Source organism: Astyanax mexicanus, chromosome 21 (genome assembly GCF_023375975.1).
Source record: "Astyanax mexicanus isolate ESR-SI-001 chromosome 21, AstMex3_surface, whole genome shotgun sequence".
Taxonomy (NCBI): Eukaryota; Metazoa; Chordata; class Actinopteri; order Characiformes; family Acestrorhamphidae; genus Astyanax; species Astyanax mexicanus.
Window position 1 is genome coordinate 29,571,714 of NC_064428.1, and position 14,757 is coordinate 29,586,470.

The following is a 14,757-nucleotide window of genomic DNA, read 5'->3' on the forward strand; positions in this document are numbered from 1 at the left end:
CCGGTAAGGGCACGTTCACTTCACTGCTGCCAAACTCCTGACAGCCGGGGGCTTTGCCACCAGCTCAACACCCCAAAGGGCCTTTTGGCTCAGTTTGCTCTGGCAGCCCCAGTGTGACAGATCCTTAGTCACTCGCGCATCTGGTGGCGGAGTGCTTCTGAAAACTCTCCTTTTTCATTTCCCTGTTTTCCTTCCCTGACAGTAATCGCTAAAGAATAGCATGACCTTCCCCAGTTGGTTATATAAGGTGTGTGTTTGTTTGAAGATGTAGCATCCTTTAATTCGAGGGGGGAAGTGGGGAAAAAGTCACATCGAAGTTGAAAAAATGAAAGAAAAAAGTGTGCAGCATTAAGAGCAGGCGTTGAGACTTTTCCACCTCGTATATTGGATTGGATTTGGTTTTCATTTCGCAGGGATGGGAAAATGAGGCCAACCGTCAAGAGGGAACGCTCACTTCCGAGAAGACTGGAAGCGAAGAGTCAGTGCATCATTTATTTCAGTCACTCACTGTCAGACAAACATAGTAATGATCGATTAATTCAACCTCTAAATGAGAGTGACGCATCGTATTTCGTATTGTAGGGGTTGTGGGTGGGAGGTTGGGTTTGGCAAATTGGCGTATTCCCGATAGCGCAGTAACATATTTAACCAAAGATGCCACAATTTGGGCGCTTCGTGATGTAGGGGAGGATGGGGGGAGTAGTCAAGGCGGGGGCATTTGTTGTCAAGGCGGCTGCCCTAAGTATAAAGCGCTGTGGGAAATAACTTTTTTAATGGACGATGTAGTATCCCAGGAATTATCACTTGCAGTTCTGAAAAACTGGAAGCAAATATTTAATGCATCATTTTTTTTCAGTCTCTCACTGTTTAAAACACTCATAATATAATAATAAATTCAACTACTAAATGAGGGTGACGCATCATATTTTTGTCTGGTTTGTGCCCACTCTTAAAAAAAAAGATGCTCCAAAGTTTTCTACAAGGAAAAAAACAGTTGTGAAATATGAAAAATAATTAATATACACTTTGATGTAAAGCTTTAGTGGAAGTATAAAAGGTACCACTGTAAAATAAGACTACCTTTATAAAGGGTTTATAAATGGTTAACAATTAGTTTATTAATGGTTACTAATTAGGTTGTAAATGCCTTAAAAATCATTAATAATCAGTTTTAACACATATGTAGAAAGGGCAACAATGACCTGTTTATTGCCAAATAGTGAACCCACAGCCTTCTATATTGTTGCCCTATTTATGTATGTGTTATAACTGATTATTAATGTTTTTTAAGGCATTTACAACTTTATTAGTAACCATTAATAAACTAATTGTAAACCATTTATAAACTCTTTATAAAGGTATTCTTATTTTAAAGTGGTACTGTATAAAAAAGGCAGTATTTGACTTTTTGTAATGTTCAGGTCATTTTGGCTGTGTTCACATTACCAATTTAAGTTTTTTTCCCTTAATGTGACCCTGATCTGAATTTTTCAGGGCGGTGTGGATGTGTCAAATCAGATTTGAGTCACTTTCATATTTGTTGTCCCACAGCAGATACAAGTGATCTTTTTGGGCATGCTGCATGACCAGGATGCATGCGTTTAGTGCTGTTGGTGATGAAGCTAAAAGTTCTCATAGGAAAGAGGTAGCCATCTTCACAGTGTCATCAGGCAGCTGCGCGTCTTCTCCACAGAGATGTGACCTTCAGTTTGGAGTATTTTGGTCTCTTCTTGTCCACAGAGGTCAGAGCCTGGTCTTGTGTGACTGGAAATAACTGCTCAATAATACAGCAAAGAGGAGCCAAGTGAAGAGGCTTTCTTATAAGGTCAATTCTAGTCATTTTACGCTGGCAGAGCGAGTTTCTTCGTTCCCAGTTGACTGCGGAATATTTAGTAGCATTGCCATGGAAGTGATTGGAGCAAATGATCTGATGTTGCTGCAGTTGGTCTGCGGGTTTAGGTTCAGCAACAGTATGTGTTGAAAGAATGAGGTCAGCTGACTACCTGAATATACTAAATATAGACCAGGTTATTCCATCAATGGATTTTTTCTTCCCTGATGGCACGGGCATATTCCAAGATAATAATGTCAGGATTCATGGTGGTGGAATTGTGAAAGAGTGCAGAGTTCAGGGAACATGAGATCATTATTTTCACACATGGATTGAGAGAGTTCACCACAGAGTCCAGACATTAACCTCATTGAGAATCTTTGGGATGTGCTGGATGGAGAAGAGCTGCTTTGTGCAGTGGTTGGTCAGACTCTACCATCATCAATGCTGCTGCAAGATCTTGGTGAAAAATTAATGCAACACTGGATTGAAATAAATCTTGTGACATTGCAGTAGCTTATCGAAACAATGCCACAGAGAATGTGTGTCACAATTAAAACTAAAGGCGGTCCAATGAAATATTAGAATGTGCGACTTTTATTTTTTGGCCAGGCAGTGTAGTTTTGGCAATATAGTGTATATCTTGCACAATAGTAAAATAGTTATTTACTAAACCAAACATTTTTCAAGTCCGAAATTTAAAATCCATAAGGCTTTTTTCCCTCTACGTTCCTCTATTTCAGTCCTTTTTGCTATTATTTAGCCTTAATTTGTTTTAGGATGAAGGCCAAAATCGATTTACCCACTCTGTGTGTTTGGAGACCACTCATGCAAGCTGACAAAATCAGAAATGAATGCAACACTCTGCATAAGTACTCTCTGATTAAACAAAGCGAAAAAAAGAAGAAAAAAAACAGCATCTTCAAAAAGTGCAGAATTTATTTATTCATTCACAGCGACTCTTTGCAATTACTTTCAATCTTGTGGCCTTCCTCGAGGAGATGAATCAGTGTCTGGCAGGATATAGGCCAGGGATTTTAAAAGTCTTGGAATCAAACGGTGTATGAGGATGTGCCTATTAAACGCGGGGATAAAGGAACATATTGTTGAGAGATGCACGGTCCCACCTCGGCGTGAGGAGCTAGAATGAGGGAATCAGCAACGTAATACTAAAACATCTGCTATTTTTATGAGCTGGGAGAATGCTTCTCATGCAGCGTTTTGTGGCAGCGTTTATCAAAGCCTCTAGCAGAATATTGAGATTGAAAATTCCACTTGTTCTTCAGGGACCTTGAGAGTTCTTGCACAGATAAAGAACCTTGCGTCCTCCAAGTCCACGTGGACTTCAAGGTCGGTGACACATCACTTTTTCCTCTTTCTTTCTGAAGCTTTTCAGTGTTTCCAGAACCGGTGAAACGTTAGCGTCTAACCTCGGTGTCATCTGAGATAAGCTTGGTTTATTCTTCAGATTCGTCTGTTTCGCTCTCAGACTTACCTACCTACGTCAGCAAACACAAATTAACGGAAGTTAAGAGGAAATAAAGAAAAAGATGAAAAATACTGAAAGAGTAATCTTAATGAGACGTGTGATGATGATTAGAGCAGTGTGATCCGACTCTCTGAGGCACAGGAAGTTAGAGGACTGATTGGCAGGAGGGAGAGCTAGCGGATGGTGATCTCAGTAGCTGCCGTGGTTTGGCATCGCGAGCGACAGCTCTCTCCATCCATCCCTGCTGCTTCTCTGCTGCTTCTCCGCTTCAGCTCATCTCGTCGTTGGGGTTTTGTTTGCAGTATTGCACAGAATGAGTCTCTAAACTTGGGAACCATTTTTGATTGACAGCAGCGTTGGTAACTGTAGCGTCCGTGTTTATTTTTTATTAATGTCCCAAAGACTGCTGCTCTAAAACATCAATAAACGACGAATGCACTGAATGAAAACTTTTGGCCAAAAATGAAACCAAAAAAAGGCAGGATATAAACAAGTTTTTTTGTTAATTTTGCCACTTTTTTATCTTTAAAATCTTCAGCATAGTTGTTTTAGTCACACACTTACCTTCGCAGTACAATTTTAACCATGAACACACTTTAGGAGCACTATTCTAATTGTGAATTTACCTCAGCATAGTTGTTTTACTTACACATTTCAAAGTCAAAGTGTTTTTTATTTTCATTTCAGCTATATACAGAGTACACAGTGAAACGAAACAACGTTCCTCCAGGGACCATGGTGCACATAAACACAGTGTAGACAGAACGAAAGTGCAACAGTACAAAAGTGCAGACAGACAATACAACACAATACAGACAAGAATAATAAATAACAAGACAGTGTGCAAATTATGCAGTGTGCAATTAATGTTGAGACGAGTGAGGTAGTAATTACCTCTATTACGCAGTGTGCAATAGTCCAGTGAGGTAGTAGTGTTTTTAGTGCAAATGATTTCCATTTTCTGGGGTAAGTGGGGTAAGAGTGACAGTGTGTGCATGTACAGAAAAACCATCAGTTCAGTCTCTGCAGTTGAGGAGTCTGATGGCTTGGGGGTAGAAGCTGTTGCAGAATCTGGTCGTGCTGGACCGGATGCTGCGGTACCTTCTTCCCGAAGGCAGGAGGGAGAATAGTTCGTGTGAGGGATGAGTGGGGTCATTCACAATGCTGGTTGCTTTGCGGATGCTGCAGGTGGTGTAAATGTCCGTGATGGAGGGGAGAGAGACGCCGATGATCCTCTCAGCTGTCCTCACAATTTGCTGGAGGGTCTTGCGGTCAGAGGCGGTGCAGGTCCTAAACCAGGTAAACTAACATTTACCTAAGCAGTGCTATTCTCTTCGTGAATTTACTTCAGCATTGTTGTTTTATTCCCACATTTACCTCAGCAGTGCTATTCTATTTGTGAAATTACTCCCACATTGTTGTTCTAGTCACACATTTACCTCAGCAGTGCAGTTTTTACCATGAATTTACTTCAGGAGCGATATTTTAATCATGAATCTACTTTAGCACTGTTGTTCTAGTCACACATTTACCTAAGCAGTGCCATTTTGGTCAGGTGGAATATACACATCATAATGTATCTAATATTTTGGTAAACAAACAAATGCTAAAGCTAGATAGCTCAGCTAATGTTACTGTTCTAGTCCTGTACAGCTTGTATCTTTAAACTGGAAAACAGACAGGTAAATGTAGCCAGTATGAATCCATTATTTTATTTAATTCATGCAAATACAGTGTTAAAATGAACTTAAACCTGCTGTTTAATGGTTCTCCCTTTTTATATTCTGCTTTACCGTAAGGAAGCGGAGTTACACATGTTAAGAGTTAGTCATACTGGGTTTGGTTGTATTTGTACTCTGCCTTGGTCTGGACTGAGTCCAAATACCATTTAATACATTATATTTACTTCTTTCAATTTAAATAATAGTAAACTGACTGTAGTAGCTTTGGTTTGTCTCAGTGGCAAACAAAGCAAATGGAGCTGAGCCCCATTACTGCAATTATAATTATGAAATTTGCTTAAACTGTAAGGCGTTTCATACTAAAATACATTAAGCTTCACTTTTACTCTCAAAATAAATTATTTTATATTTACAGACATCAGCATTTGCCTATCCCTTAGGTGTGCTTTAATAAAACCTGGACTATCTTTGCTGGTACTAAAAATGTCAGTGTGGAATAAGCTGTTTAAGGTGTGATTCAGTTTTTGGCGAACACCGCTAAAATGTTGTTTACTGCTCAGTGGCAACACTTATTTAACTGGAACGTGAAAAGTGTCCTAGTTTTGACAGAACTGGTGTTTGAGGAGCAAATGTAGAAAGTGTGAAGTTGTAAGCGGATTAAAAATTGAGGTTCCTGTTCCTCCTGTGAGAGGAGTTAACATTCAGACGTAGAGAAAGAGAGAGAGAGAGAGAGAGAGAGAGAGAGAGAGAGAGGGAGACAGTAAGGGCACACTAATAGAGCATGTTGAAAATTTGATAGAAACCGTCTCCTGCGAAGGTTGTTCTGAGTACATATGACTGACCCTGCGCGAATGCCGCCGTGACTAAAGCAGATGCATCTCCAAATCATTTTATGCACTGGGTGACTTAATATAGCTGTGAGACCTGGTACGAACATGGCACAGCATACCTGAGGAGCGCAAGCAGAGTGCTGGCATCATTATACAGGCAATTCCAACTCTTCACAAACAAATAGTGAGAGAGCAGAGAGGGTGGAAGGGCTGGATTATTTGCTCTGAAATAAGTGAGACAAGCCAATGAGGTTGCTTCACCACAAATGGAAATAGAATGGCTTGTTAAAACTGCATAATATGGACTGTAAATTGTGTTCAGGTGTATCTCGCAACATGTAGAAAATTGGCCCAGTTTACAGAGAACATTTTTTAGAACATTTTGTAACTAGAGTTGTACTTAATAGAGATCTACTGAACCATGGTCCAGACCAAAGTATCAGAATGTGGTCTGACCAAAAAAGCTGGTCTCAGTCTGAAAGTACTGAACCATGGTCTGGAACAAAGTATCAGAGTTTTGTCCAATCAAAAGAGGTGGTCTCAGTCTGGATCTACTGAACCATGGTTCAGACCAAAGTATTAAAGTTTGGTCCAACCAAAAGTGGGGGTCTCAGTCCAGGTCTAGCGAACCATGGTCCAGACCACAGTATCAGAGTTTGGTCCAACCAAAAGAGATGGTCTCAGTCCAGGTTTATTGAACCATGGTCCGGACCAAAGTATTAGAGTTTGGTACAACCAAAAGAGGTGGTCTCAGTCCAGGTCTACTGAACCATGGTCCAGACCGAAGTATTAAAGTTTGGTCCAACCAAAAGTGGTGGTCTCAGTCCAGGTCTACTAAACCATGGTCCGGACCAAAGTATTAGAGTTTGGTACAACCAAAAGAGGTGGTCTCGGTCCAGGTCTACTAAACCATGGTCTGGACCAAAGTATCAGAGTTTGGTCCAACCAAAAGATGTGGTCTCAGCTGGAGTAACAGAGCCATGGTCCAGACCAAAGTATCAGAGTTTGGTTTGACCAGAAGTGGTGCTCTCAGTCCAAAGCTACTAAACCATGGTCCGGACCAAAGTATTAGAGCTTTATCAAACCAAAAGAGGTGGTCTTGGTCTTGATTTACTGAACCATGGTCCAGACCAAAGTATTAAAGTTTAGTCCAACCAAAAGAAGTGGTCTTTGGTCCTGACTATGGATAAATTAATCCAAACAAAGTATTAAAGTTTGGTCCAACCAAAAGTGGTGGTCTCCGTCCGAATCTATTGAACCATGGTCCGGACCATTAGTATTAGAGTTTAATTTGACAAAAAAAAGGTGGTATTAGTCTGGATCTACTAAACCAAGGTCTGGGCCAAAGTATCAGAGTTTGGTTCAACCAAAATTGGTGGTCTCTGTCCAGGTCTACTGAACTATGATCTGGACCAGAGTATCAGAGTTTGGTCCAACCAAAAGCGGTGGTCAAAGCCAAACTCATAACTAACATTCTACAATTCTGTTAATATGAAGTATAGAGAGACTCACATAGCCCAGGTAGCTGATAACGACAGGGCGTAGTAAAGATTTTTAGTCCTCTCTAAACTAAACTGCAGTGTGAAATCGAAACTAACTGAACCAAATCTACGGTAAACAATGTAACAAAGACACAAACCTTGGTGTGGCCTGTAATCCAGACTTTCAGGTGTGGAATCACCTGAGCAAGGCAAAGGCAACAGTGGCCAAAAACTCTGAAAGCTGAAGGAAGGACCCTTCGGAGGAAGAACAAGACTCACTGAGAGCTAGAGAACGATTAAGCCTAAAAAAACAAAATAATATTTCACAGTGTGAGATACCCTGTGTACCAATTTAAGCTTCTAACATGCTGTGATTACACTCAGTAAAAGGTCTAAATCTGACATTTTCCATTTTTACTGAAGTTCACTGATGATTGTGTGGGTTTTCGTACCCAGATAAACTGTTCCAATTAATCTCCCGGTATTGTGGCTCATTCAAAAAGCAGTCAGAGTTGAAACTTTAAGAGATAACCTGCTATACTCTGAATAGGTGAATAAATTAATGCAAATGAGTTGGTTATACTGAGAGCAGAGAATTCAAAACAAGCTTTTCTATATGGATTACAGAATATGGACAGTTACAATTTGTTTGTGTCCAAATGAAAGGTAATCTGTCACATTGACCCTGAACTTCGCTGTCTCAGATGTGCAGTTTTATCGAGTTTAGGTAAGGTTTTTTTTATGTCAGTTTGTCAACAACAGCAACTGCCCTGAGCTTTCTAATACTCTTAATAGATATTGTATCTGTAGTCAAGCTAACTAGCTTAGGGATTAAGCTACAGAACCAACAGACCACACAAAAACATTAATTTCAGTTTCTGTTTTTGCTGTCCAAAAGCAGTTGCTTGATCCGAGTCTTTCTTGTCTAATGGCTTATAAGCACACAAATTGCTTTTTAAACCTAATAACAGCTGTACACATGTCTTTCTGGACAAGCTGAGAGATATAAAACTGGCATCTTAAAAATAAAGAAAAGAAGCATGTAGACTGGGGTAGAGTAGAGGTGGGACCATTTTAGAATATTATTATAAAATTCAAGTTTATCTTTTCTCCAAACCCAATATCAGTGATTTGTTGTAGTGGTTTACTGCAAATGGAACTTCTGTACTCTAGTTATGTAATCTTATTTAACACTTCATGTGAGAGATTAGTGTGAGTGGGTGGGCTGGTGATTCAACTGGCTTCACGAGTAGCATTCTTCTGCAGCGAACATGTGCAGTTGATAGAATGACTCATTGGTGTCGTGCAGAGTGTATGAATGCAGAAGGAATAGTAGTAACCTTCAGAACAACAGGGTGGGGGGAGGGTGCTTTGAGACATTCTTTTCGTCTTTTTGTTGAGCGATTAAAAAAAACAATGCTTCTTTTCCTTTAAATTTGTGTGCAAGTCAAGCAGAGTGCCTGAAAAACAAGGGTCTCAAAAGCCTGTCCGGGATTGGCTGCTTCTCCAGGATCAGATATTGAGACCTCCAGGTTAAACTGTCTACATGTTGCTCAATAATAAGGAAAGTATCCTACTGTGTGGAGAACCCAGTGAGACACCCGTCAGTCTTTCCTCATAGCATTTCATGGTAATCGGTAATGTGTGTGGACTGTAAAGATGCTGAATCAATTCTGTTTGTAATTGACACCATGGTCCCTTACAAATGACCATATGTGTCAATTCAAATGCCAGATGACAAAAGGCTGGATGTGAAGATCTGAAAGTAGAAAGGGAGAAAAGCTTCCCTGCTATGGAATTGCTAATATCGCAGTTCTTTTGTCGCCAAAAATTGCCATCAGCGCTCAAAATGAGATGCATTAAACAGGTCCTTTGAGGATATCTCTGTTATTACAAAGTAATGCTCCACTGATGTTGATGCATGCCAATGCTTTTTGAAGTTCTTTCTAAGGATTTTCTCATTTATTTTGTTGCTCGGAAAAAAATATCATTAGTTTATAAAATCCAGCTGTATTAAATGAGTTCATCCTGTGTGTGCGGAAAAAGGTGCAGTCGTTTAAACTTTATTAAAATGTATTTATTTTTTTATTCTTTTTTTCAGATTTCCAACTTCACTCACAAAACGTATTAATATAAAAGTGAAAAAACAACATGGACCTTCAAAACTGCTCCGCGCCGGATCTTTCTGATGTTCTGGACGGTCGAATCAGCCCTGGTAAAATCCTGCTCTCCCTGATGCTCTCCGTTTTGGCTGTGGCCACTACCATCATAAACTCCTTGGTGATCACCGCCATCTTGGTCACTCGCAAACTCCACCAGCCTGCCAACTACCTGATCTGCTCCTTGGCTGTGACTGATCTTCTGGTGGCTGTGCTGGTCATGCCTGTCAGCATCATCTACATAGCAGAAGAAGAATGGGTTCTAGGGCCAATCGTTTGTCACCTGTGGCTCGGCGTGGACGTCACCTGCTGCACCTGCTCCATTCTGCACCTGGCTGCCATCGCCCACGATCGTTACAGAGCTATCACTGATGCCGTGGCCTACTCTCAGAAGCGTACGTCCAGACGTGCAGCTGCAACAATCATAGTGCTGTGGGTGCTGTCCATACTTGTTTCACTTCCTCCACTCATGTGGAGGAGGTTTCCCAACATAAGAGAACAAATTGGGGACCGTGTAGTCATGGACTGCTTGATAGAGCATGACCACGTTGCCTTCACAGTCTACTCCACATTTGGCGCCTTCTACATCCCCCTCACCCTGATCCTGGTGCTCTACTACAAGATCTACCGTGCAGCACAGACGCTCCGGAATCGAAGAGGAAGCAGCCGGTTGGTCCAGCAGACAGTCAGCAGCGTCATGATAAGTTCAGAACGAGATGCTCCTCTTAGTCCAGACACTCTCAGCCCTATCGAAAAGTCTTTTTCTGACCCTTCCACAGACTGTGACCGCGTCAGGATTGCGCCTACCACAGGGCGGACGATCAGGAGTCGCAGAGCTCCTGGAGCCAGGGAGAGACGCGCGGCATTGACGCTTGGCCTCATCCTTGGGGCATTTGTGATTTGCTGGCTGCCTTTCTTCCTCAAGGAGGTCATTGTAAACAGTTGCCCTTCTTGTAGTACCTCTGCCTTTCTCGCAGACTTCCTCACATGGTTGGGATACCTGAATTCGCTCATCAATCCACTAATATACACCATCTTCAATGAGGACTTCAAGAAAGCCTTCCAGAAGCTTCTCCCGTTGTGTTGTACCCACTACCGCTGAAGTTGAACCACTGGAACATGGAACCATCTGCTTCCTTTGAGTGTGACGCTGTATCCTTGGAAGTAACATCCTGACGAGACTTTTCGTTGGCAGTGTCAGGATTGAGCCTGGGACTGGGTGGACAGTAAGGAGCCGCAGAGCTCCTGGAGTCAAGAAAAGACGTGCAGCCCTGACGCTTGGCCTCATACTTGGGCTTTTGCATTCTCTGCGACTTCCATCAACTTGCTAATATACACCATCTTTAACGTAAACTTCAAGAAAGCTTTCAAGAAGCTTCTCCTGCTGTGTTGTACCCACTACCAGTGAAGCTGAACCACAGGGACATGGAACAATCCTCTACTTTGAGTGTGACATTGCATCCTGAGACATTCTGTTGACATTGCCAGGATTGAGCCTGGGACTGGGTGGACAATCAGGAGCTATAGAGCTCCTGGTGAAAGGGAGAGACATGCAGCCTTGAGGCTTGGCTTTATCCTTGGGGGTTTGGCATTCTTACCGACTTCCTGACCTGGCTAAGGTACCTGAATTCGCAAGAACTTCAAGAATGCCTTCCAGAAACTTCTCCTGCAGTGTTGTACCTACTACCGGTGAAGCTGAACCACAGGGACGTTCTTTTCTTATTGGGTGTCCTGAGAAATTACTTCCTTCCAAGACTTCAGAGCAGTAACAGTTGTTAAGAAGTGTGTCAGGATAGTTCCACCCAGGGTAAACAGTCTGGAGCTCCAAAGCTCCTGCAGCCAGGGAGAGGTGTGCATCAATGACACTTAACCTCATCCTTGGGGCTTTTGTGATCTGCTGGCTGCCTTTCTTCATTAAGGAGGTCATTATGAACAATTGCCCTTCGTATAGTACCTGAATTGTACTCCAGATTTGTCAAGGTTGTCAAGGTCTTCAAGAAGTGGCCACTGCCATTGAAGACTCTGTTCTTTGTGGGTATGATTATGTACCCTGAGAAATTACTTCCTGTTGAGACTTTGGTTGAGACACCCACCACAGAGCAAACAGTCAGGAGCCAGTTGACAATTATTGGTTAGTCGAATGTTTCCTGAACATTACAGTTTACAGTCTTAGAATGTTCAGTCAGGATGTTCTTAGAACATTTTTATTTAACATTTTTAATTGTAATCTTTTTAAAGTCCCTGCAATGTTACTTGTGTATGTGTTTTTATTTGTTGTTTTGAGAATGTTACTTTTAACATTTTCATAATGTTAGTATTTATTTAGCTTGGAACATTACATGAGAAACATTCTAATAGCTTTGAGATCTAAACCATTATTATGTTACATGTTTCAGAATGTTCCTGGAACATTGTGAATGATTGCCCTTCTTGTAGTAGCTCGGCTGTATTTGCAGACCTCCTGACATGGCTGGGGTGCCTAAATTTACTCATCAACCCCTACCAGTGAATCACTGGAATACTGTTCTTTTTGAGTTTGACATTGTATCCTGAGAAATGACATCCTGTTGAGACTTCGAGATGGTAAAGACTTTTGTAGATTTTTATTTTTGAGAACAGACTGGAAACTCGGGGAGGAGGGATTTCCCAGGTTAGATGACTCACAATCGGCTCTGCAGAGCTGCGGTAGAAAATCATATTGTTTTAGCATATATAAATCTATTAAAAGTGAGAAGTTGCACTGCTTTTTGTCTAAGTTAAAGCTTTAATCTTTCTTGGAGTGTTAATATCCATGATTTGAGTCTTGACTCAATTTGACAAACTGGACATCCTTCAAGGAAGGTCTACTTTTATGATTGTATTTAACCAGCGAGTACAGGAACATTAAAGCCAGACACTTATTTTTGAACTGCTGCAGAAGCAGCCCCATAGGGAAGCTCACCACTTGGAGAACTGTCTGCTCAAAGCTGTGTACGTGAGCTGGCGCCCGCTCATGGCTGGCGAGCGTTGACTGACAGGGGAGAGGGACTAAGCCATCTTTTTCACTAATTTGCTCTTTTGGACTTCTGGTCAGGGATGGATGGCTTTGGCATTGATGACAGGACACAGCCCTCCGCTCAACTCTCCACATTTATCAGTCGGGAAAAAGCAGCATTGGCTTCTTCTTATCTTATCCTGCGTTCACACTGGCAGATGACAAGTCGCTCACATCGCCCCAAGTTTGTCTCTTGTAGAACCGAGACTGCAGGAGGAGGTGGTCTCCGTCTGGACCCAGATGAACTCGAAATAAGAACGTAATTCTGCCTCAATCTGACCAACTGTCCAAAATACTCCTTATGTTTAGGCTAAGCTGCTTTTCAGGTACAGTTTAACCTGATTAATTATCTAGATTATCACTACAGCTATAAACAAATGTGGTTGAACCCTGTAAGTGCAGCGCTTGCCACTTACACCCACCAAAAAATGCAGCCATTCCATTGAAAACAAATAGCTTGAAGGTGCAGCAGCAATATTTCCGCATTCAGCGTAAATGCACCTTACTCTACACAAATACAGGACCTTCCTATGTTTACTTTTTTTGCTACTACCCATACAGTTCTGACCAGTAGTCAAAGCTTACATGCTCATGTTTGTTGTGATGCACTTTGTTGCACTTGCGAACCAAAGTGGGAAATGCTCAAATAAACACGTTAACTGATTCGGACCAGAGAAACCAACAAAAGGTGCCAAAAAAATGCCCTAAGTGGATTTTCTTATGCATGATGTCACCACAAATCCAAGTCCAAGGACTCTTCATTGGAGAGTCCTACAGAGGACCTGTCCTACCTTGAGTGCAGCCTAGACTTTGGAAAAGAGTTTTACCTTTCGGACATTTGGTTTAAACTGGTTTCCCACATCATAATTTATTTGCGTAAAGTTTTAAAAATCCTAGCTTGATTTGTCGCTTGTCGTGTGTCATCAAATCTCAAATACATATCGCATCCTCTCATAGGAAATGACTGGTCGTTTGTTATGTTGCCTGCTAGTGTGAACGCAGAGTTAGTTATTAAAGAAAACAGCAACATCCATATCTTGATGTCTTGAAGTCCATGAATGTGGGAATTGTTAGAATATGTATTCTCATGCATCTCCCACAATGGCTGCCCTATACCAAACCCTTGACTTTAATGCCTGAAGGCGTTGACCTCGGTACGTATAAATAAAAAGACCCATCAGGTGTCGAGATTCTTTGACAGTTCCTAAGCATTCACTGATTTTCAGCGTCCATCTCTATCTGACAGTGAGCCTCCCCTTGCAACCACTCGTACCTGAGGCAGTTTTACTAGTTTGGCATCTTGTCACGATTTCTGACACTGTTCCCTTCGACTACTTTTATTTTTCTATTTCAGTGTCTGACATACTTGGAGCTCATCCTGAAACAAATATTCCACTATGCGTATGGTATACATCTTATGCTGGAAATATCCACCCTCCTGCTTTAACATTAACATCTTGGTAATTGTCATATTGACAATTAATCTAAGATGAGCATCACATATTTATTCTGTCTCATTAAAAAAAAAGCTGCTTTTTCTATTCAGTGTCTTTGTCTACATGTTGGTAGGTTCATGCCTCAACCAAGAGATGCAGTTCGGTGTTCCCACCAAAGCAGTACTTAAAGCAATTATCCAGTTAGCAAGCTTTAAAAAAGGCTCAGCAATTAAACACTCTTGTATTAATAAAATATATATGTATACGCTCCATTAACATGAAGTGTTGCATTTGCACAAGTTACTGTGTGGAAGTTTTATTTCATTTGCATACAACAAGCATGCACATTTAAATCAGGAAAATGCAACCCTGTTGTGGAAGCACTTTGTATAGGTGCTTCTTTGTTGGTACTCCCGCACTATTACAACACACAGCATGCAAACACCCCTTTAAATGTGGCACTGTAGATGTCAAACAGTAATATTAGAAAGCATTATCTGTAAATACAAGGAAAACACCCTACATACTATGTGCACATGCCCCATGTAGATGTTTTATTAGAATTAGAATCAGAAGGTCTCTATGGGAATAAGGGCGTTTTCACACCAGCACTATTTGGTCTGGTTTAAACAAACTCCGATCCATTTGTAACTGCAGTGCGGTTCGATTGAGCAGGTGTGAAAACAGTAATCGCACTCTGGTGCGGATCAAACGAACTCTGAAGCGGTTCGCTTTGGTGAGAACGTAATCCGGTCTTGATCCGACCCAGCTATTAAATATGGTCTTTTTATTTAAACTAAACTGCTGATAAGGCG

At 41.3% G+C, this 14,757-nt stretch overlaps 1 protein-coding gene across 1 annotated transcript; it reads left to right on the forward strand.

Moving 5' to 3' along the window:
* Positions 1 to 4,293: 4,293 nt before the first annotated feature.
* htr1fb (5-hydroxytryptamine (serotonin) receptor 1Fb) lies at positions 4,294 to 14,210 on the forward strand. Its single transcript, XM_022674658.2, has 2 exons — positions 4,294 to 4,619; positions 9,415 to 14,210. The coding sequence occupies exon 2, from the start codon at positions 9,465 to 9,467 to the stop codon at positions 10,572 to 10,574; it is 1,110 nt and encodes a 369-aa protein (XP_022530379.1). The 5' UTR covers positions 4,294 to 4,619; positions 9,415 to 9,464; the 3' UTR covers positions 10,575 to 14,210.
* Positions 14,211 to 14,757: the final 547 nt, after the last annotated feature.